The following is a 23649-nucleotide window of genomic DNA, read 5'->3' as shown; positions in this document are numbered from 1 at the left end:
CACTTGAACCCAGGAGACAGAGGCTGCGGTGAGCTGAGATCGTGCCACTATGCTCCAGCCTGGCCGACAAAGCAAGACTCTGTCTCAAAAAAAACAAAAAACACAAAAACCCCCCAAAATACATCAATCACTGACAGAAATAAGTGCTCTGAAGAAAATGGAGTTTTGTGATAAAGAATAACAAAAGGCAAATATTTTTGAGCAGCTGGAGAAGGCCTCTTTGAGGTGATATTAAGCAAAAAACTTAAGAGAATGAGAAGAAATTGTCTAGGAGTAGGTGTGGGTCAAGGGGAATGGCATGAAATAAGATGAGCTGAGGCCCACAGCCTAATAGATGCTCATAAATGAGTGAAGGTGGAGAGGTTGGCAAGGGCCGGATCACCCCCATCTTGCAGGCTGGTAAAGAGTTATGAATTAGCACTGAAGGGATTTAAGCAAGGGAACCAAAGGGCTCAATGTATGTCTAAAAAGGGCTCCTGTGGCTGCTGTGTTGGAGACTGGGACTTGAAGGAGGCTAGAAGCTGAGCTTCTGAGTTGAGTTTTCCTCTTCTCATATCACACTGTCCTGTCATTGTTTGGATCCCTCCCTCCCGCCACTGACCTCCCACTGCACACCCAGCAGCCTTGCCATTGCTAAAGGACAGAGAAGTATTTGCAGCCCTCCATCAGCAGCCCTGACCCACAAGGCAATAATTGCTTGCTAATTAGATCAGCTGCGACAGATCTTCCTAGGAAAGGGGCATAGGTCCTGAGCCTTTGAGTCTAAGTATACTGGCCCCCAGAATGCCTGTTCTGAAGGGGATCTATTTGGGCATCAAATTTCTTTGTTTAAAAATAATCAGTTATATCAGTTCATAGTCTTACCCACTCCACACTGGCACCGGGACTCTGGACCAGAGATGGCTTGGTGAAGAGATACAGAGCAGAGAAGTATTAATAAAGAGCAGTCTAACTCGTGGTGAGATGTCATCCCCTCAAGCAAACTTGGTACTCTATCTTAGTACCGTGGGGGGCTTGGGCAAAAGGCTGTGTATTGTTCAGCTTTTCCTCCCCAGGGCCTTAGGAGGGAGGTTGGAGAGAGAAATCTCTGCACGTTTGAGGAATTAAACTGTATGTAGACAGATGTTGTGAAAGATGGGGAGCCCTGACTGTAGCTACTTTGTGGAATGCAAAGCCCACCAAGATGAGATGGGAAATGTGATCTTGGAACTGGCGTGGGTGCTGGAGGCAAGATGCGGTTTTGCATAAAGAGGCTGGGAGAAAGTGCTTTGGGTGACAGTTCATCTCCTGGGTGACATTTGTGTATCTAAAGAGGATGGAAAGATGAACAACACACAGTCTGTTCTATGAGGATAATTATGTCAGGTGACCATATGCAGACTGCTAAGTTGTGGCGTTCCCATTCCAGTGTGCCAAGTGGCAGGTGATATAGTAATACTGTGATATGCTTGAGGTGTGTGGAAAGGCAGGCAGAATGCAGAGGGCAACAGGAATCACGACAGCCTGGGTACGACACTAGCGGGAAGAAAGAGCTATGACTGAAGAAGGTATTTATCACCTTTGTTCCACACACATAGAATGAAAGTGTAGTTGTCAGCTGTTGCAGATAAAGGGAAATTAGAATTACATTAGATAGCTGGAAGAACTCTCCAGCTGTAAGAGTTTGGAGAGGCTGTGATTAGATTACCAAGGGAAAAAAAAATGATTGCCTTATGTGACTGGGAATTTGTGAGTTGCGTGCTATGTGCCAGGTACGGTAGTCATTGTATCTGTCATTGCAACTTCATGGAGCTGGTATTTTTATGCCCATTTTATGGATGTGAAATCTGAGGCTTGTGATGGTTTGGTTTGCCCGGTGTCATACAGTGGGTAAGTGCCTGGCTTCAGTGCCTGTGTTTTTTCACCACACTCTCTAACTTGTCATTTTAACAAAAAGCCTCAACAATGATTTTTAGGGGCTTAATCATCCCCCTATTTATTTTTATTGGGTTTCCTCCAAGCCCTTGATCCAGTGGCATATTCCTAAGAAGCCCTAGTAAAGCTTCTTAGGGCCAGGCCACCCGTCTTGGTTATGAGGACATTCCTGTGTCTTCCCTGAAACCATGGTCTTGCTAAATGTCGACTGAAAAATGTATAAATGAGACCTCCTCCGACCGCTGCCAGTTGATGGGGCCCAACATTTAGCAGGTCATGCAGTCAAGCTCTGCAGATGGACGTGCTCTTTCTTTCCTCAAGAAAGAGATATCCAGGTCATCTGAGGACTTAGCACAGAAAAAGCTCTAGGTGGGAACGAAGGCAGCCACATTGTACATCTTCAAAGAGTTTAAATTAGTTGTGTAATTTTTTTAAAAAATTGGGAATCTTTCACATAAAAAAAAAGTCTTTATATCCTTTTGAGAAACTAGAAGCTCCGCCACTCTCTATTTCCTGGTATCTGGCACTCTTCATTCCTTACCTTGCTTGTAGAAATCTGAGTTTGTAACCCTTAAGCTAGAACAAAGCTAACTGACCCAAATGCCCAGCTGATGTTCTGTGCATAAGCACCAAAAGAGCCATACTGATCACTGAAAGTATGAGATACTTCCTGCTCCCATCTGGGGAGCTTTTAAACTACCCTTACCTGGGCACTGCCCTGCACCAATTGAATCAGTATCCCTGAGGATGGAGTTCATACTAGTATTTTTCTTTTTTATAAGCTCCCCAAGTGGCTCTAATCTGCAGCCAAGTTAGGAAGCTCCGCTTTAGGGTTTCCCCATAAATATCACTCCAGCCCTCTGTCAGAGAAATGAGCTCCTGAAACCTTGTATGCAAAGTGGCTGTTTACTCTGCTCCCAGCATCTCTTAGGTGGCCCCATTCACCCTGTCCTGACTGACAAGCAACTGGGTCTTTATGACTTTTACGTCTATGCTTCCAGAGTTAAGACATGTTTTTACAGAATTGTGGGTGGGGAAAGAGAACAGATGAGGAATGAACCGAGAATTATTTCCTTTTTCCTTTGAAATGCTTTGGACATTAAGACTATCATATGGCAAAGCTTAAACTTCCTAGGAAACAAGTAATGACATTTCGAAGGCACTTGTTCTTTAGGTGCATCCTTGCTTCAGAAGTAAGACACATAATAAAATATAAAACAAACGTGACAGTTTTCTCTGAAGTCTTCTTCATCTCCTGAGGAGAAATTTTCATCAGCAAGCATTGGGAGAGCTTGGTCTCTGTGGGTGTGTGACGGCCGCTGCAGGCGAAGCTACAATTATATTCATTCCAACCAACCCCCGCTGCAGGGTGCTGGGCAAAGGCCATGTCCATCAGTGATGTCTTCATCCAGGGCTACCCTGGTCAAGAGTGCAAATGGCAGAAAATGACATTTGCGTCTGGGCAAAAAGCGTCATAAATGTTCACAGCTGTGGCTCCTCAGGGTCTTCCTTATCACTCAGGCATGGTGGGTTTTGTGTTCACTCAGGGTGAGACCTTTGCTCTTCCATCAGCCAAAAGGCTTCCAGGGCCTCCACTGTCTACTCAGAGGGAAGATATTTGCTGGAGCACCAAGACAGGTCTCAGTCCAAAGTTCAAGATCTTTGTCATAAAGTGGCCAGTCCTGTTTCGCATTTGGAAAGTCAACGCCTGCACTTGGAGACTCAGCCTGACATTTATTTCCAGCTTACCGTAGAAAACAACTTTGTTTTTCAAGAAGCAAGGAGGATCTTAACCACTAGAGAATCTCTTTTACAATATTTAAAGATTTTTTTTAGAATTCGAGTTTTATTTTCTCTTTTGCTCCTTTTTCTATCTCCTTTTAAAAATGATAAAAACTGGTAATAAAGTAGAAGGGCAATGTAAATTAAAAAACACTAGGTTTTCAGAGGATCTGGATTCAACCTCCTTCCCATTTACCTGGGGACCTGCATACAGTTACTTAAATAATCAGTTTTATCACCTGCAAAACTGGGAGCAGAATATCTGCTCAAGGTGAGGATAAATAAGTCTTTCATCAAGGTTTGATGATTTACTATTTAGGGGGCTTATCTCTGCATGCCAGGAACTCTTTGGAAGCCCCTTGAAGTGTGTTCATGACCACTTAAATGAGAGGACAGTGGAAATCGCTGCTGAAATAAGAATGACTTGACTTTATCGTTTATACTGGCTTAGCTATGGAACTGTTCATGTTTTACAACGGCTGATCTTGAACTTCTGGGCTCAAGAGATCCTCTTGCCTCAGCATCCCAAAGTGCTAGGAATACAGGCATGGACCAAGAATGTCATCTGATGAATTTAGATTCAAGAGAGAAGAGGAGTGACATTGACACTCCTGTGTGGTGCCTAGGTAGCCCTGGATAAGCCTCATCTTGGCCAGTCCCTTGCCAAGAACACCTTTCCTTTCTTCTCTGCTCAAACAAACAATTCCACCCTTTGAAGCCTAGTTCATATAATAACCTACTTTTTCGATTGCCCCAGCCTGAAGAGCTTGCCTTTTCTGCACTTTTAGTTCACTCATTGTCATTTATGATTGATGATTTATTTAACTATTTAATTAGTGATTGATGTCCTAGATTCCGTTTCAATTGAATGCAATTTGTCTCATATTGCTGTTTAATTTTTTCATTTATCTCTGTCTAGTGGAAATGGCAGTGATCTGAATTTTACTTTTGGCTTTACTTCAAACTATGTATCCTAAGAAAGATATGTAGCCTTTCTGGGCTTCAGAGCCCCAGTTATAGAACTCCATAATTCTGTTTCTTACCTTACCACTCAAGCTTAGTTTCTTACATGATTCTTGTTGATTTGTTTTATTTTGTTGTCAGAGTCATTGTAGTAGACTGTTTCTAACATGGTTCCCCATGATCCCTGCCTCCTCCTATTCACACCCTTGTGTAATCCCCTGCCCTTAAGTGTGGGCTGGACTCAGTGAATTGAATATGGTAAAAGGGATGGGATGTCAAGTCTGTAATTAGTCTGGAAGAGACTGTGACTCCTATTTTGTTAGTATCTTCTCACATGCTTGCTCCAAGGGAAAGGGCCACTTGAAAAGGAGTTGAGAGTAGCTTCTGGTCAAGGATCAACAAGTAACTTAGTTCAACAGCCTGTGAAGAACTGAATCTTACTAACAACCACTGAGTTATCATGGAAGCGGATCTGGTCCCAATTGAACTTTGAGATAACTGAGCTCTAGTTAACACCTTGTGATTGTAGTCTTGTGAGAGACCCTAGGTTAACACCTTAATTGTAGCCTCATGACAGATTTTAAAGCAGAGGACCCCACTAAGCCATGCCTGAATTTCTGCCCACAGCCATGCCCACAGTAATGGTGAGATACTAAATGTGTGTTGTTTTAAGCCACTAAGTTTTTGAGAAATTTGTTATGCAGCAGTAGATAACTAATACTATCTGTGAGATATCTACCTGTATTGATCAGATTAGGCTAAATTATGCTGCAGTAACAAACGACCAAAAATCTCAGTAGCTTACGTCCACAAAAGTTTATTCCTTACTCACATTATATGTCCATTGAAGGTTGGCTGTAACTATGGTTAACATTTTCTTCCCTTCAGAACCCTCCAGAACTCAGGCTGACAGACCTGCCTCTATCTGGAACATTGTAAATCATTCTGGAAGAGGAAAAAGAGAGCAGGGCAAAGTACGCATTGGTTTTTACAGCTTCCCCATGGAAAGGTTACATCATATATCTACTTGTATTTCATGGGCCAGTGCTAGTCACATGATCACATATCAGTTCAACAGGGCCCGAAAGTATAATCCTCCTCCAAGAAGGGGCGCTACATATTTGTGAACAGTGACACAGTGTAAATTGTACATGGTCAGAGGAAGTGGTAGCCATGCAGTGCTATGATGTACAGAAAAGAGAAGGAACAGCTTACATCCACAAATGGATGTGTATAGAAAGCCCAAGTCTTGTCTAAGAGACAAGGCTATGGTTGAAGAGCTATCTTTCCTAGAGAAGAGTGAAAAATTAAGGGAATGTGAAACAGTAAGGGAAGTTGAGGGTTTTTACCAGCCCCATAATCTCCATTGTCACTTCCCTAAGATCCCCCACAACCAGTGAACCCTCTGTGACCAATGCAGCTTCAAGACATGCCCCCTAGCACCCTTCTTCTGATTGGTTAGATTGCCTTCCCTAAGTTCTCTAAGTTTTCTCTGTATAGAAGTATAAGCACCTCCCTTGTCTTTATAACTTTATGAATAATCCTGTTCATAAAGTTAAACTGTGTTTTCAAACAACTGTCTTGCAGCAGTCAATTAATGGGAGACAAAACCTGACACACAGCCCTGGGCAAGCCTGCCATCCTATGGGCTTCAGTCTTCTCAAAGTCTCACTCTAATCTCACCTTCCTGAGTAATAAGCACAGTCCCTGTGGGCTTTCTGCAAATGTTGGAGGAGCTTAAGGAGTGATTGCTAGCCCATCTACCTCAGAGGCCTCACCAGGCTGGCTTTAGAGAAGCAGCTTCATGGGAAGTGTTGAGATCTGAATGGTAATACATCTAGCTTGCAGAGAAGCTTGCAGGAGAAGTCAGACCCTGACTTAGTTGGTAAGCCAAGCCAACATGATGAATCTATTGTTAAAACCAGAATCAGATTAAACTTCTCCTGACACACAGTAGATAAACGTCAGGGCCAGAAATCCCCTAAAAAATAAAGGAGAGACTGGTTGATGATCCTTCCTCCCATAAAATATACTTTTGCCCCCAGGCCCTGCCTCTCTGGATCATGCCAGATGGTATTCTGTTTTTCCTGAGGTTGTAATTTATGTCAAAAGAAATAGACCTCACTTAGATGAATTCTGAAGGAAGCATAGAAGAGTCTCAGAATTTTGGTTTAAAAAGTGACCCTTAGATGCCTTTAAAGACAAACTCCTGTCCAGCATAGGAATAATTTTCTCCAAGTCCATGATCTAGGCCATCAAAAACACACTGGAAATTGGTGATCAGGGACAAGATTTAAACTCCCCAGGATTCTTTAGGATATGATCCTGCCCAAGTTTCTTCCCCTTCGTATTGCACCATAGAGTGTGAGGGGAAAGCATTGCAGTAGAAGTCTGTGGCAAGAGTGTGGAGACTATACCGCTTCCAGTGACACAGCAAGTTTTGCGCTTAGAAAAATTGTTCCATCTTGCAATTGAAATGCACTTAGTTGTCAGAGGAACTGTTGAGAGAGGCCATAGTCTATACTTCAGATATCCTGCTTCTGAGACTGACTAGCTGTTGAAAAATTTATTCCTCTCTGGCACATTTTTTTTCCTGATATGAGGATGATAATGGTGTTTCTAGACAGTAAATTGGCAGCGCTTCTAAAGTGCTTGGTGAATCACAGATTATGTACTTTACTGAATGGTCATCTAGTTAGTGTCTACAGGTTATTTTTCATTTCATAGCAATTAACTTTCCCCTATGCATATGCTTATCAGGCACTATAATAAATACTGGGAATATAAGAGTGATCAGATACATTCCCTGCCCTCCAAGATCTCCTTGTCTAGCAAGTGAGATAGATATATGATCGTATGATGGAAGACATTAGACATATTAATACATATGTGTATAAAGATCTATAGAAACAAAGACAAGGCAGATCTCGTGGTGTGATGGAGCCATGATGAGGAAGACTTCAGATAGAATGTGTCTCAAAGTATGAGTTTTTTTTTGAACAGATGGTTCACAAAAGAAGATATATTAATGGCCAATAAACATATGAAAAGATGTTCAACATCATTAGTCATCAGAGAATTGCAAAATAAAACCACAAAGACATACCATTTCACTCTCACTTGATTAGGTAAAATTATAGACCAATCGTATCAGTGCTGGCAAAGACGTAGAACTACCCTAGCCTACTGGTGGAAATATAAAATGATACAATGACTTTGACAGTTTGTTAAAAAAATTACACATATATCTACCAAAAGAACTAGCCATTTCACTCCTAAGCACTTACTCAAGAGAAGTGAATACATACGTTCATAAAAAAAACTTGCACATAAATATTCATAGCAGCTTTGTTTGTGATATCAAAAATGGAAACAACTCCAATATCCATCAACAGATGAATGGATAAACAACCGTGATATATTCACATGATGGAATGCTGCTTAGCTATGGAAAGAAATGAGTTATTGATACACACAACAACATGTTTGAGTCGCACAATAATTATGCTGAGTGAAAGAAGCCAGACAAAAAGAGTACATATCGTATGACTTCAATTATACAAAATTCTAGAGAATGCAAACTAACCTGTGATGATAGGAAAATGAGTCAGTGGTTGCCTGGGGACAGGATGGAGGAAGGATGGATTGCCAAGGGGCAGAAGGAAACTTCTGAAGGTGATTGAAACTTTTATCTTTATTGTAGTGATGGTTTCACAGTGTATATATGTGGCAGACAAAAACTAAGGTGACGCCAGTGATCTCTGCCTCTTGTATTCACCCCTTTGTGTGATCCCCTTTCCTTGAGTATGGATGGGATCTGTGAATTGCTTCTAACCAATACAATATAGCAAAAGTGATTGACTGTTACTTCTGCAACTACATTACATTAAGCTCCATCTTTTTTTTTTTAATTATACTTTAAGTTCTGGGACACATATGCAGAATGTGCAGGTTTCTTTCATAGGTATACATGTGCCATGGTGGTTTGCTGTACCCATCAACCCATCATCTACATTAGGTATTTCTCCTAATGCTATCCTTCCCCTAGTTGCCCATCCCCCAACAGGCCCTGATGTGATGTTCCCCTCCCTGTGTCCATGTGTTCTCATTTTTCAACTCCCACTTATGAGTGAGAACATGCGGTATTTGGTTTTCTATTCCTGTGTTAGTTTGCTGAGAATGATGGTTTCCAGCTTCACCCATGTCCCCGCAAAGTACATAAACTCATCCCCCCTTTTTTTTTTTTGAGATGGAGTTTTGCTCTTGTTGCCCGGGCTGGAGTGCAATGGCGCAATCTCGGCTCACCGCAACTTCCGCCTCCTGGGTTCAAGTGATTCTCCTATTTCAGTCTCCTGAGTATCTGGGATTGCAGGCACCCACTACTACACCCAGCTAATTTTGGTATTTTAGTAGAGACAGGGTTTCACCATATTGGCCAGGCTGGTCTCGAACTCCTGACCTCAGGTGATCTGCCCACCTCAGCCTCCCAAAGTGCTGGGATTACAGGTGTGAGCCACTGCGCCTGGCCCGAACTCATCCTTTTTTATGGCTGCATAGTATTCCATGGTGTATATATGCCACATTTTCTTTATCCAGTCTATCATTGATGGGCATTTGGGTTGGTTCCAAGTCTTTGCTATTGTGAATAGTGCTGCAATAAACACACATGTGCATGTGTCTTTATAGTAGAATAATACTTTTGGTATATACCCAGTAATGGAATTGCTGGGTCAAATGGCATTTATGGTTCTAGATCCTTGAGGAATTGCCACACTGTCTTCCATAATGGTTGAACTAATTTACATAAAGCTCCATCTTAGCAGACTGCACTTTAAAGACTCACCTTTTGTCCTTAATGAAGTGGCCATGTTGAGGGAACTCACGTGGTAAAGAACAAAGGGTGGCCTCTAAAAACTGTGAGTTGCCTCTTAAAAACCTGAGGGTGGCCTGCAGCCAACAGCTAGCAAGAGGTGGGGGCCTTTAATCATAGATCCACAAGGAAACAAATTCTGCCGATAGGAAGCATGAGTTTTTTGGATGTTCAAGGTGTGGTAAAGACATTCGAGGACCAGGAGAGGGCATGAACAAAGGCAGACGCATGTGTAGTCATTAGTGCTGTTCCATAATGTTTGAATTCTGGGTACTAGGTAACACTGTAATTCTTAGTCCTTTTGACTTTGGTGGAGCTGTATGATTACTTCAGGCTAATGAGTTGGAAGGAAAAGTGAAGTATCACTTATGAGCCAAAGCTTTTAGTTGTTCATGAAAGACTATCCAGAACTCTTTTTTTCCATTTGGAACAAAATTAGCCACTTTAGAGATGGTGGATGATCTGTCAGTCTGGGTCCCTGAGTGACAATGAATAGAACAAACTCTTTTTTCCATTTGGAACAAAATTATCCACTTTAGAGATGGTGGATGGTCTGTCAGTCTGGATCCCTGAGTGACGATGAATAGAACACTCCATCAATTCTTGATGCACATGGGACACGAGTGAGAAATATAACTGTATATTTTTTAAGTCACCAAGATTTGGGAGTTGTTTGTTATAGCAGCATAACCTAGTAAATTCAGTGCAAAATTAAGAAATAAGGATGATGTGCCTACAAAGTAAAATATATCTGATGGAACTGGTTGGGAGTAGAGAAAAATGAGATTAGAAATATGGCCAGAACCATATTAAAAGAAACTTCAACACCATGCTGAGAAGTTGACTTGAACCTATAGACAATGAACAATCATTGAATATTCAAAATTTCTCCCTATTAAGTCATATAGTTAATTTCTTGGGTATTCTAATCAGCTGCTTTAGTGCTAGTTTTACACTTTCTGTAAGCTTAGGAGATCTGGATCTGGAAAAGTTAGAGGATAAGATGGGGTTAGCGGTGGCATGCAAAGTGTGGGTTTGGCATGCCACCCCTGCCACACTCCAACAAGGTGTGCTGTGCTCGGATCCAGATAAATGTTTCCTTGTCCTAGGAAACAATCTATCTCTTGGTCAGTGCTATCTCCCTATATCTGAAAAGGACCACTTTTCTCAGGCTAGGCTTTTAGGTTAAAAGCTTGTTATTAGTATTAGTTTTTGAAAAATGAAATCTTTTGGGTTCACCTGTGCTTCTACCACCTGTTTATTGGATCCAAATTTGGAACTGTCTATTGCCACTCTGGATTTTCTTTTCGTGCTCCAAAGTTCCTTTTCAGGCTTGTTCCCCATTATGCTTCCCCGTCTCTCACATTCCCATGCACCCTGCTCTCCAGCAACCCAGAGCACTCAGTGATCCCCAGATCTCCTGCCTTGATGACTTGACTTTGCTGCCTGCCCGCCCCCAAGGTCCCAGAGTGGAATGTTTGTTATTGTTGGAATTCTACCCATCCCCTAGGACTGAGCAGCTCATTCAAAGGACACCACTTTTTCATGAAGATTCCCTCTTGTGGCAATGAATATCTGACTTCTCTGGGCTCCTCTTTCTCTAGTAGGACCCTCATCTCACTAAGTCATTGTATTTTAGGAGTTTGTGGATGTGGCCACAAATGACTAGACCCAAAGATCCTCAAGGCAAGAGCTGTCTGGATTATCTCAGCTGTCCTCAAAATACTTAGCAGAGCTGTGAGAATATGGGGCACCCAGATTTTAAAATTAAGTCTTGAAATGGAAAGCTTTTCAATTGGAAGCTTAAAAAATTGACTGAAAAGCTTTGTTTAATTTCCCCTGCTTTGCTCCTTCAGAAGCAGTCTGTAAAGCCCATGTTCTTTGCTACTACATCTCCACCACCTCCCAATTTAGTACCGACTCCAAGTGTCCTTTACTTACAGATTATTTTCTTTCAGATAGCGATAAAGATGTTTAGTTAGAACACAGTGAATAGCAGTTCCTTTGGAAGGCTATGGCTTGGAAGTAAGCAGAACATAAATGTCAATGGGAATTAATCTCTTTTCTGAAGGGAGGAAGAGCAGAGAGTAAACAATGTAGAAATGAAAAAAATGTCACCCAAGAGATTGCATATGTGTACCAAAGAGAACAGAGTGATGTTTAACTTGGAGGAAAGTGCAACTAACACAAATAAGGAGAAACAGTCTTAAATACAAATATTTAGGAAGTCAATAAAACTGAGGACTTGCAAAAATTTAAATTTAAATTTTAAATTTTTATTTTATTTTTTCACAAGGGCTCACTGTGTCACCCAAGCTGGAGTGCAGTGGTGGTGTGATCATGGCTCATTGCAACCTCAACTTCTTGAGCCCAATTAATCCTCCTACCTCAGCCTCCTGAGTAGCTGGGACTACAGGCATGTGCCACCACTTCTGACTAAGTTTTTTTTTTTCTTTTCTTTTTTTTCTTTTGTAGAGGTGTGGTTTCACCATGTTGACCAGACTGATTTTTTTTTTTTTTTTGAGACAGAGCCTTGCTTTGTCACCTAGGCTGGAGTGTAGCGGTGTGATCTCAGCTCACTGCAACCTCTGCCCCGCTGGGTTCAAGTAATTCTCCTGCCTCAGCCTCCCAAGTAGCTGGGATTACAGGTGCATGCCACCATGCCTGGCTAATTTGTGTATTTTTAGTAGAGATGGGGTTTTGCCATGTTGGCCAGGCTGATCTCAAACTCCTGACCTCAGGTGATCCACCTGCCTTGGCCTCCCAAAGTGCTGGGATTACAGGCATGAGCCGTTGTGCCCAGCCAGACCAGACTGGTCTTGAACTTTTGAGCTCAAATAATCTTCTTGCCTCGGCCTTCCAAAGTGTTAGGATTACAGGCATAAGCCACTGCACCTCGCTGAAATTGAGGATGTTTTACTGTTGAACAAGACTTGGTTGGGGTGAGGGATGGGAGATGAGCGTTAATGGATAACAAAGTAGTCTGATATTTGAGAAATATGACAACCTAAGAGGCCAGTGTTATTCTGAATTACATAGGAACAGAAATTATTCACAACTGAAGGAGAAAGGAAGGGAGACAGAAATACTAAAGCTTGGGAAAAAGCATCATTGTGGTGTCAAATTCTGCCATGACCTTCTCATTACCTAACATCTTAGGGCTCTAGAGTTCTAATTTAGTAATATTGAACACATATGTTTTAAGGTGTGTGTGTGTGTGTGTGTGTGTGTTTTATTTTCTTTTTTCCAAGAACAATACAGACATCGTTTTCTTGCCAAGTCACAAATCAATTGTTGGGTTGTTTTTATAGTGAAAAGTTCAGGACTCCAAGAGTTAGGCATAAGTAAGAAGAGGTTTTTAAAATGTTCTCACATAGCAGTATGTTGTAAGTAGATCTTGCTGGCACTAGTTTCTTGGCTGTCTGCTTATGAGATTTCTTTACTTGAGCTATTTCAAAGAGCAGGACTGGAGGCCTACTCTATCTCAGAAAAGATGGTTAAGAGAGATTTGTCCACATTAAATCTCCAAAGACACATCCTGGCTATTGCTTCTCTTTCATGAGGTGACCTGCCTCCCTTTTCTATATCTGGGGTGAGAAGTAGTAGTTAAATTCCATTATGATTTTAATTGCTTGGGGCATCAAAGATGGGCTTTTTCCCCTAATGGGGTCATTACAAAGTAGTAAGAATATAAGAATTCTCCTAACAGGGCATAAAATGAAGACTGTGGAATGTCTCATGCTTTTGTTTCTTTTTGAGTTTTAACTTACGTAAGTTGTCTTTGGGGAGAAAATAGCCTAGACTTTACTATACCATGCTAGCTAAAGACAGTTTATAAAGTCATTCTGTTCAAGATGAAAAAAGCGTGTGGTATGTAAGTGACAAAGATGCCCCTGCCTTGTTTCACAGGATTTTCCAAGAGTCCTTTCCCTAACCCCTTAACTAAATGTGCCCTCCTTATAAGAAAATGATAGCACCAACTCAAGTTCAGCAAGATTTAAACTTTGGATTTTTTTTTCCAATAGAAGTAGCACAAAGGGAAAGTCATTACTTGTGTTTGGGTAGAACAAAATTGGAGAGAAAGTATTGCATTGACAATATCTACATCCTTCAGGAAGAATAGGCTAAAATCTTATTTGAGATTATTTTTCTTCTGAAGCTTAGAATAGTTTAAACATCACTGGAGATGGTTTTTGCAGTGAGTGTCAATATGTCTCTGTAAGGTTTTAACAGTAAAACGTGCTGCCACTGAAGTTTTCTTGTGCAGAATCTAAAGGTATATGTGGAAGGCAGAGCTGAGGGAGGTGTTAGATATATTTTCAAGTTGGGTTTACCCCACATCAGAATATTTTGATGCTGTTAATATGTGTGCTATTCATTAGAAGAGATATCACTTCTTGAATTGCTTCCCAGTGTGTATTTGAGTACCAATTAAATACTTGATAGTTGAAGTAACCAGGCATATATTGTGTATTAACTATCTTAATGACCCACATAATCTGCTAAGCAATTTATCTGTGGGAGAAAAGAATTGATAGATGGTTTGGATTGAGTAGTCATAGACATTTACACTGAGATTTAAATGACAGAAGTAGTGAGCCATTTGGAAATACAAGAAGACCTTTCAAGGTGGGGTAAGTGTAAAGACATCAAAGTATAAATGTGATTGGCCTGCTAGAGGATCAGAAAGAAGGCCATGTGAGGCTGGAGTGGAGGATTCTGGGGCAGAGTGGTAGAACATGAGGTGGAGAGGAATGAAGAACATATAATGCTTTGTAAGTCAGGATGAGGAATTTAGATTCAGTGCTTAGTAGGATTAGGAGTCATTAGTGTATTTTAAGGGGAAAAATACTCTGGTTGGTGGTGAACTATGGAGTAGAGGAAGGTAAGAGAAGATAGGGTGGGGATTAAGTGGTAGACATTAAGTTGACTGGGGCAGCTGTCTAGAACTGGGTTGTAGTAATGGGGATGGAGAAGAGTGGATGAATTTAGGAACAGTTGAGGGAAAGATGGTGTGGTGAAGGAAGCCAGGTGAGCAAGCAGGTCTAAGTGGGAAAGCATTGCTTTTCCTACAGGAATTTCCATGTGCATTCAGGCTGTAAGGACCTCAACTTTTAAAAAAGCCACAATGTTCTCACAAGTTGTTGGGGAGCTGGTTCACCTTTGACTTCTGATCTCTGGAGATATTTTCATAATCATGGAGCTGCCTTTCTTTTCATTCTTTTACTCTCTTTCTGGACAGGCTTCTTGGATACCAGGGGTCGGTGGTGGGTGGCGGGAGGTTCTGGGGATGGTTAAATTTGCCTGGGCAGCCTCCAAGTTCAAAAAGGAGGGACAGGGAAGCTTAGCTAAGAACCAAGAGTTTGACATACTTAATCTCTCATTTCATCCTACTGATGACTTTGTGAGGTGCGTCTTTTTAATCCTAGATCTACAAAAGAGAAAGCTGAGGCTTGGAGAGGTTCTTCATTTTGCTCAAAGTCATACAACTTGTACGTGGTGTAGCCAGGATGGGAACCAGAGCCTGGCTGTCTGCGCTTCCCACACCACTACTGAATCCGGGTTTGTCTGTTTTCCCTCTCTTCTTTTAACTATTGTCACACAGATTCCATCATAGAACCCATCACGGGGAGGGCCACTATTTCTCTTTCTTTTGTATACTGTGTTTCCCCTACCCCACAGAGTAAGGTGCTCAGCAAGCGTGGCTGTCTGGAGGCAACACCCCCTTCTCACTGCCACACTTGGGGTTGGGGTGCGAGGCAAGGCAGGGCTGGCGAGGTGGATGGTGCGGCTGCCACCGCTGCTAGGTGATAGGAAACGACTCTACTGCCTGTGCATTGACTCGAAGGCATTTTCCATTTCCTAGGCCCCTCCCGCTTCCCGTCCCTCACCTCTAGCCCCTCGGCTTCAGCTCAGGCCCCTCGGGGAGCATCCCTTGCCGTGAGACTGACAGCATTTGGGGGCGCAGGGTCCTGTTCTCTGCGCTCTAGCCCATCTGTGCGCAGAGCCTCGTTCCCAGGCGCCTGGAGCCCGGCGGGCATTGACGTCAAGCGCCGGCGGAGCGCTGCCTACAGACGGTTGACCCGGGCCCTCCTCCACACCCCCTTCCTTCTTCGCCTCCTCCCTCTTTCCTGCACGGGAGCTCGGGCTCACTATAAAAGGTGGGAGCGCGGGGTGCCCCAGCAACGCCGAGTTTCAGCACCATGGAGAGCTCCCGCATGAGGCTGCTGCCCCTCCTGGGCGCCGCCCTGCTGCTGATGCTACCTCTGTTGGGTACCCGTGCCCAGGAGGACGCCGAGCTCCAGCCCCGAGCCCTGGACATCTACTCTGCCGTGGATGATGCCTCCCACGAGAAGGAGCTGGTCGGTATTCCCCTCGCTCCCGACCCCCTTGAGCTGTCGCGCTGTCCCTTCCCTTGCACGCCTCCCTCCTCCCCCCACCCCCACTCCTATTCCCAGAGTCAGGGCTCGGGGAGCTGAGCGCAACTCCCAGGCACCCACTGCCAACCGAAGAGCGTCTCGAGCCCACAGGCTTCTGGCAGTCTGTTGAGCGAATCCCTCATCCCGGCCCCTCCGAGCAACAGGAGCCCCAGCGGCTCAGAGACCCGCTGTCAGTACCTGGGACAGCGCCCGCTAAGGTTCCACCCCTCGACCATTCCCTGTGTCCGCGGAGTCCCACCGCAGAGTGCGTGTGGGTGCGGGGCTCCTTATAACTAGGGCTGGAAGTGCGCACCTGGGCTGGGCTCGCAGCCAAGGCGGCAACTTCAGGCTCCGGAGCCGTGTGTTGCAGATCGAAGCGCTGCAGGAAGTCTTGAAGAAGCTCAAGAGTAAACGTATTCCCATCTATGAGAAGAAGTATGGCCAAGTCCCCATGGTAAGGTTTGTGGTCACTCCCTTCCCGTGTTTTTCCAAGAGAAAGTATACCGCCTTGAATTGTACACACAATCTTCTCCGTAGGATGTGGCTAAATAACTTAGGTAATGGGCTTGCAGGATTCTGTGGGCTCCTTCTTCCTTCCCGGGTGAGGAAATGGGAAAGCAGGAACAGGGGTTTTAAGAAAGTGTAAGTCTATTGTTTGTTGCTCAGGAAAAAGGTCTGATTTTTTTCCCCTCTGACTGGGCAAGAAAAGGAGCTAGGAAATGTGATGCTCCCCTTCCCACGCCCCCCAACCCTCGCCACCTAGAGGTGGAAGAAACTAGGATAAAACTAATAACGTAAGTTTCTTTTAAAAATGTACTCTCACTGAAGTCATAAGCACAAGGCTCGCTGTTTCAGACCTGACTGTACGTAGACCTCCTGTGATGGTGATGGGGTCCAATTGCCCCTTTCAAGAGACAGAAATTGCGTTGACTGTGAGACTTGCCTGTTGGGAGCCTGGGTTTGTTCATACTCGATGACCACACATTTTGTTGTTTGCAGTGTGATGCCGGTGAGCAGTGTGCAGTGAGGAAAGGGGCAAGGATCGGGAAGCTGTGTGACTGTCCCCGAGGAACCTCCTGCAATTCCTTCCTCCTGAAGTGCTTATGAAGGGGCGTCCGTTCTCCTCCATACATCCCCATCCCTCTACTTTCCCCAGAGGACCACACCTTCATCCCTGGAGTTTAGCTTAAGCAACAGATAAAGTTTTTATTTTCCTCTGAAGGGAAAGGGCTCTTTTCCGGCTGTTTCAAAAATAAAAGAACATATTAGATGTTACTGTGTGAAGAATAATGCCTTGTATGGTGTTGATACGTGTGTGAAGTATTCTTATTTTATTTGTCTGACAAACTCTTGTGTACCTTTGTGTAAAGAAGGGAAGCTTTGTTTGAAAATTGTATTTTTGTATGTGGCATGGCAGAATGAAAATTAGATCTAGCTAATCTTGGTAGATGTCATTACAACCTGGAAAATAAATCACCCTAAGTGACACAAATTGAAGCATGTACAAATTATACATAATAAAGTGTTTTTAATAATTGCCCATAGTGCACTGTTGTTTTCATATAAGTAATTTAAGTGGAAATGGTGAGATTAATCGTGCTGTTGTTTTCAAAGAGAAATATTTTAAAAATAGCAGCCTATTGGGAGAATGGCACCTTAGCTCCAAGGAGTTTTGATCGTTAATTAGGAGTTTGCCAAGCCAGTTTTAGTATACTCTATTTTTCTTTGATTGCAGCGATGTGGGGTGTGTATGTGTGTGTGTTTGTGTGTGTGTGTGTGAGAGAGAGAGAGAGAGAGAAAGAGAGAGAGATGAATGAGATTGAGATGGTTGGAGTTGAGGTGATATGATTTTGTTTATTAAAACCTTTAGCCAGATCCTTTACTTTAAACAGTGAGACCGATAAAATATAAACTCTTTCATGTTTTAGTCACATTAAAAGCAATTTGAAAAATTAGAAATTTTGTTTTGACAACTCCCTTATTAGAAAATATACATTGATTTAAAGATATGGGCTGTTTAGGGTTGTTATTTGTCTAAAGGCTGTAAGGTTATGAGACCCATTCATTCCCATAAGTAAATTCACGCTCTTGGAAAAATTCTCTATTCCAGGAGAAAGAGTCATTTCAGAAAATAGTTTTGAGGGGAACAAATAAAAATTGGAGGAGGTGAGAATTCATCTCAAGAAATTAAAACATATTAAATGTAAAGTTAAGTAGCCTATAAATATTTCTGAGTGCTTATTTGAGGTCACATTTCCAAGGGTTTAAACTAGACTAAGTAACATCTAAGTAGCAGCATCAGGAGAGAAACAAATGTTAACAGCTTCCTAATCCAAACTCAAGAGGCACTTGCATAATAGCAGAATTGAAAAATAAAGCCCCTCCACGGATTCACAGGGAGTTTTCTGATAGAAAATGGTACCCAGTTACCATTTGCAGTGTGATTATTATTAGCATGGCTAATCATGCAAGATAGATATTATTACTATTTTTCAGAGTAGAAAACAGAGGGCAAGAGAATTATGGAATTTGCTTACATCATACCATCCTAAATAATAATTTTAGCTTTAATCCCTTTGAATCCAAAGATTTGTCCTTTTTCTCCATGTCACTTAGGCAATCAACAGACTGGGCTTTGAATTTCCCAGAAAGCACATCTTTCTTTAATAAAGATTGCTCACTGGGGGCCAAGGTGTATTTTTTGGGGCTGCACTTCCATTTGAATTCCTCTACACAAGCCTATATGTGATTAGAATGTGGTATTTTTGTTTGTTTCTTTTGTTTTTTTTTGAGACAGGGTCTCACTCTGTCACCCAGGCTGAAGTGCAGTGGCACAATTATGGCTCACTGCAGCTTCGATCTCCGAGGCTCAAGTGATCCTCCTACCTCAGGCTTCTAAGTAGCTGGGACCACAAGCATGCACCACCATGCTTGGCTAACTTTTGTATTTTTAGTAGAGATGGAGCTTCGCCATATTGTCCAGGCTGGTCTCAAACTTCTGGGCTCAAGCGATCTGCCCACCTTGGCCTCCCAAAGTGCTGAGATTACAGGCACAACCCACATCACCCAGGCAGAATGGGATATGTTTTAATCTTTAAAAAGTGCAAGTAGTTATTTAATAGTTTCACAGTCTGCTACTTTTCCAGAAATCATTTCAGTTAGAATATTCTTGAGCCCCTTGACTATTCCTATCTGTATCATTCCTAAATAAATCAGATCAGGAAATTGCTTTAGTGAACAGGCAGGACCGTCAGGGCTAACACACACAACTGCCTTTTCTCCTTATTATTATTATTATTGTTATTTAGAGACAAGGTCTCACTCTGTTGCCTAGACTGGAGTGCAGTGGTGCTATCCTGGCTCACCGCAGACTCAAATTCCTGGGCTTAAGGAAACCTCCCACCTCAGCCTCCCAAGTAGCTAGGACTATAGGTGCATGCCACCACACCTGGCTGATTTTTTAAAATTAATTTTTGGAGAGATGGGGTCCTGCTTTATTGCCCAGGCTAGGTCTTGACCTCCTGGGCTCAGGCGATCCTCCTGCCTCTGCCTTCCAAAGCACTGAGATTATAGGTGTGAGCCACCACATCTGGCCAGAATTGCTTTGCCTTTTAGCCTGGTGTGTTTCCCCAAAAGCAAGAGATGCTGGAGGAATCTGGAGTTCAAAGAAAAGAATATAAACTTGACTCTAAACCTTTTTAGCTTGCTCCCCTCACCCCTACCTTTACTCTGTCATGCCTCCTTTCTTGTTTGATAAGACTAAGGGATGTGGACAAGTGGCTATAGGAAGTTGGTAATGGGGAATCTGTGGACTCTGTATGAAGAGGTTTTTTTTTTCCAAAAATTTTGTTTGGGGGCCCAGATTTTCAGTTAATGGTGCTAACATGTTCTGCACTAATGATAGCAGCTCTTAATTTTCAATGGCTCGTTAAAAGTAACTTTGCCTTTCCATTTTGTCAATACTTGAGTGATCAATCTTGGTGAGTGTTGGGGTAGAAGATCAGAGCTGGAGTCCAAGGTTCTGCCCTGTCTTACAGTCATAGCTGCTGATCCCATGGGGTGAGTGGCTCATACATCCCTTAACCCAAGGGCCAGGTTCCTTTCTCAGAGGTTAACATCTAATCCTATATCCTGGGCATTGCTCAGCATGCAAGAGGCAGTGGAAAGTCACACACTTGCTCTTGCTCTTGTCCCCATCATGAGTTTCCCTGCCCCCTTAAATGATGTTGTAGACAGGCTATATGTGCTGCCTGGTCATTCACATTGTCTGCTTGATAGTGGTACTTTTTACTGATAGATTTTATAATGACGTTTTTCCATGCATGGGATAAACTCCACTTAGTTATGACGAATTTTATAACACATTATTGGCTTCTATTTGTTGGTATATATGCTAGAACTTTTAAATCTATGCTCCTAAGAAAAATTGATTTGTAATTTTCTTTTCTTATACTGTCATTGCTTAGTTTCAGTGTTAGACTGTAATAGCTTAAAAAAATGAGTTAGGAAGTTTGTTTTCCCCTTCCCTTTCCTTGTCTTTTGAAACAGTTTGTAAAGAGAGATTATCTGCGACTGTTTGGTTAAATTCTTTTGTGGGCGGAAGACTTTGATTACTGAGTCAATTTCTTTAATGATTTTTTAAATGACCTTAGAACTATGACTGGGGATAGATGAGACATGAGAGATTTGCACACTTCAATTGGACTTAATTTAAATCTAGTTAGGAAGGATGTTAAAAAAAGGTCTAAGAATAGAATAAGGAAGAGCTAAGTTTTTGAATTTATAAATTGAAGGATAACTTTAAAACTCAAGATAGCACTTGATTAATCTTTGCTGTGCATAAAAACTACTCTCAGAGATACAAAACCAACCAACCAAACCACTCACATAGATAGCTATTGGTTTATTCTGTTCTCTTGAGTCCATCTTAAAGGTTCTGTATTTTTCTGGAAAATTGTCTTTTTCATTTAAGTTATGAAATTCATTGGCATTGGATTCAAATCTATTCTGTAAGTATAATTTTGTCCCACTTTCATTTCTAACATTGCTTAAATACTCTTTCTCTTTTTGGGGGGGGGATTTGTATATTTATTGGTCTTTTTTGTGTTATTAATCCTCTATAGTTGCTTTGTTTTCTAACTTACTGATTTCTGGTATTATCTTTGTTTCTTTCTATTTTCTTAGGCTTTACTTTCTAGTTTCTTGAAAATTAATTTATTCCCAATAGTTTGGAGTGTTAATACATATTTTTAAAGTTATAAATTTGCTTTGAAGTAGCAATTCTTTAGTGTGGTGGGGTTATTATAGCTTACTGCAACCTCGAACTCCTGGACTCAAGTGATCCTCCTGCCTTAGCCTCCAGATTAGCTAGAACTACAGGTGCACATCACCATACCTGGCTAATTTTTATTTTCATTTTTTGGTAGAGATTTGGTCTCGCTATGTTGCCCAGGCTGGTTTTGAACTCCTGGCCTCAAGAAATCCTCCTCCCTTGGCCTCCCAAAGTGCTGGGATTAGTGGTGTGAGACACTACACCTGGCCCTGAAGTATCGCTTCTGATGTGTATTAGGATAAGTGATACTAGCCATTGTAACCAATTACTCCAATACCAGACCCAAATCAGATTCTGACACTGGGTTGTGGGGCTTCCTTATGTGAATCTCCTCCAGCAACGACTGTGGGGGTCTAGATTTCTCATTTTGGGATGCATATTTATATAATTTTATTTTATCTTTTTTGAGACGGAGTCTCATTGTGTTGCCCAGGCTGGAGTGCAGTGGCGCAACCTCGGCTCACTGCAACCTCCACCTCCTGGGTTCAAGCAATTACCCTGCCTCAGCCTCCTGAGTAGCTGGGACTACAGGCACACGCCACCACGCCTGGCTAATTTTTTTGTATTTTAGTGGATACGGGGTTTCATCCTGTTGGCCAGGATGGCCTCGATCTCCTGACCTTGTGATCCACCCACCTTACCCACCTTGGCCTCCCAAAGTGCTGGAATTACAGGTATGAGCCACTGTGCCCGGCCTCATGGCATCTTTATTTGGATGTGTAGTAGGAGTCTTTCTTTGAGTTGAGACTTCCTTCTGCTTTCTAGCCTCTTTTAAAATAATCTGATATTTCATATCTAGATTTTTAATATTTAAATTTTTATATACTTCACTTTAGGAGTGATTTGTTAACATTTGCCTTAAGCTTTGCAACCACGTAGCAACAATTTTCTTTCCCTAATTCTAAGTTTTATTGTTCATCATTGATTCTTTTATAAAATCATCTCGATTCTTGAATTCTTAATTTTAATTAATTGCAGTCTTTCTTTAAGTAACCTTTTGAGGATGGGTACTTGGGTACTATGTTTCTGAATCTTTGCATTCTTGAGATTGGGTTTACTTTGCTCTTGCAAGAAACTTTTTTTTGTTGTTTGTTTAAATAACAGAGGTATCGAAACTCCTTCCCATGCGATTAGTCCACTGTTTTCTGGTATTGTGGTAAGGGAAATCTTTCACTGTAGTTGCCTTTTTTCCCCAGGTATCTTATTTCTTTCAGTCTCTGAGTAAGTGTTTTTTCCTATATTTGAGCTTCATATATGTCACTCGGGGTATCTTGGTATAGGTCTGTCTCTGTATCTTGTCTGAATCTTGTTGAGCCCTTTCAATGGAAATATTCAAGATTTGCTTTGGGTAAGTGAAAGGGATTTCTCTCATTTCTTTGCTTACTGTTTCTCTGCTGTGTGCTCAGTTTCTTTCTGGGATTCCTTTCACATAAGTGTAGGCTCTCTCATATCCATGTTTATGTGAATTGCATGTTTTCTTTTCTCCTTTTCATCTTGGTGTTTGTCCTCTGAGTCCTGGGGGAAAAAATCTTGAGACTGTTCTATAATTAATAGATTTGGTTTTATTCAGTAAATAATCTACAGTCTATTGGATAAGTCTCTACAATCATTTTCCCAGACTCCCTTTTCTCATAGTTCTGGTGTAAAAAGGAAATACTCCTGAAAGGCACAGACCACTCACTTACTCAGACTTCCGGGGGGTGGGTTCTCCACAGCCTCTTTTTCGGTGACTGCAGAGAAGCTGAGCTATCAGGGCTCTGTAGGGAGATACTGGGACCAGATTTATCACATTTTGTTAATACCTGTCCCTGGCTGGAGATCTCAAAGGCTAGCATATGCTCTCAAAGAGAGAGAGGGTACCACGAGCTCTGAGATGGCAGGTGGGAATGGTACCTCTTGCTATTTAAATCACGTTATGATTATAAGAGCAGTGGATTTTTTTACATAAGCAGTAATAAAATCCTGTGCTCTGCACTGGGGAATGGTTGAAGAAGAGAAGACATCTGGAGAAGGAATTTGGGGAAAAACATAAATATCTAATGAGCATTTATTAAGTGATTTGCTGTGTGATGTATATTGGAAACCTCTCTTCCTGTTCTCCAACGAGTTTTTCAGTAAATTATTTGTTACTTCAAGTAACAATTAATGTGGTTTTACTGAAAAAATTGCTAGGCCAGATGCAGTGGCTCATGCCTGTAATCCCAACACTTTGGGATGCCAAGGTGGGCAGATCGCTTGAGCCCAGGAGTTTGAGACCAGCCTGGGCAACATGGTGAAACCTCACCTCTACAAAACATACAAAAATTAGTGAGGCATAGTGTCATGTGCCTGTAGTCCCAGCTACCCAGGAGGCTGAATGAGAGGATCAC

The 23649-nt window shown here is 42.1% G+C and overlaps 2 protein-coding genes across 2 annotated transcripts in view; both read left to right on the top strand.

The window, feature by feature from the left end:
* The window catches only part of MCCC2 (methylcrotonyl-CoA carboxylase subunit 2), a 113249-nt gene extending 98107 nt beyond the window's left edge, over positions 1 to 15142 (top strand). Inside the window, exon 17 of the mRNA XM_055251991.2 lies at positions 14959 to 15142. Coding sequence (XP_055107966.1) covers positions 14959 to 15034 — 76 coding nt within the window. The 3' untranslated portion in view covers positions 15035 to 15142. The remainder of the gene's footprint in view (positions 1 to 14958) is intronic.
* A 340-nt stretch (positions 15143 to 15482) lies between these two features.
* Positions 15483 to 17485, top strand: CARTPT (CART prepropeptide). Its single transcript, XM_055251994.2, has 3 exons — positions 15483 to 15891; positions 16319 to 16402; positions 16948 to 17485. The coding sequence occupies exons 1-3, from the start codon at positions 15733 to 15735 to the stop codon at positions 17053 to 17055; spliced, it is 351 nt and encodes a 116-aa protein (XP_055107969.1). The 5' UTR covers positions 15483 to 15732; the 3' UTR covers positions 17056 to 17485.
* The last annotated feature ends 6164 nt before the right edge of the window (positions 17486 to 23649 follow it).

Source organism: Symphalangus syndactylus, chromosome 18 (assembly GCF_028878055.3).
Source record: "Symphalangus syndactylus isolate Jambi chromosome 18, NHGRI_mSymSyn1-v2.1_pri, whole genome shotgun sequence".
Taxonomy (NCBI): Eukaryota; Metazoa; Chordata; class Mammalia; order Primates; family Hylobatidae; genus Symphalangus; species Symphalangus syndactylus.
The sequence above is the reverse complement of the archived record's forward strand: the minus strand, read 5'-3'. Positions and strand labels throughout refer to the sequence as shown.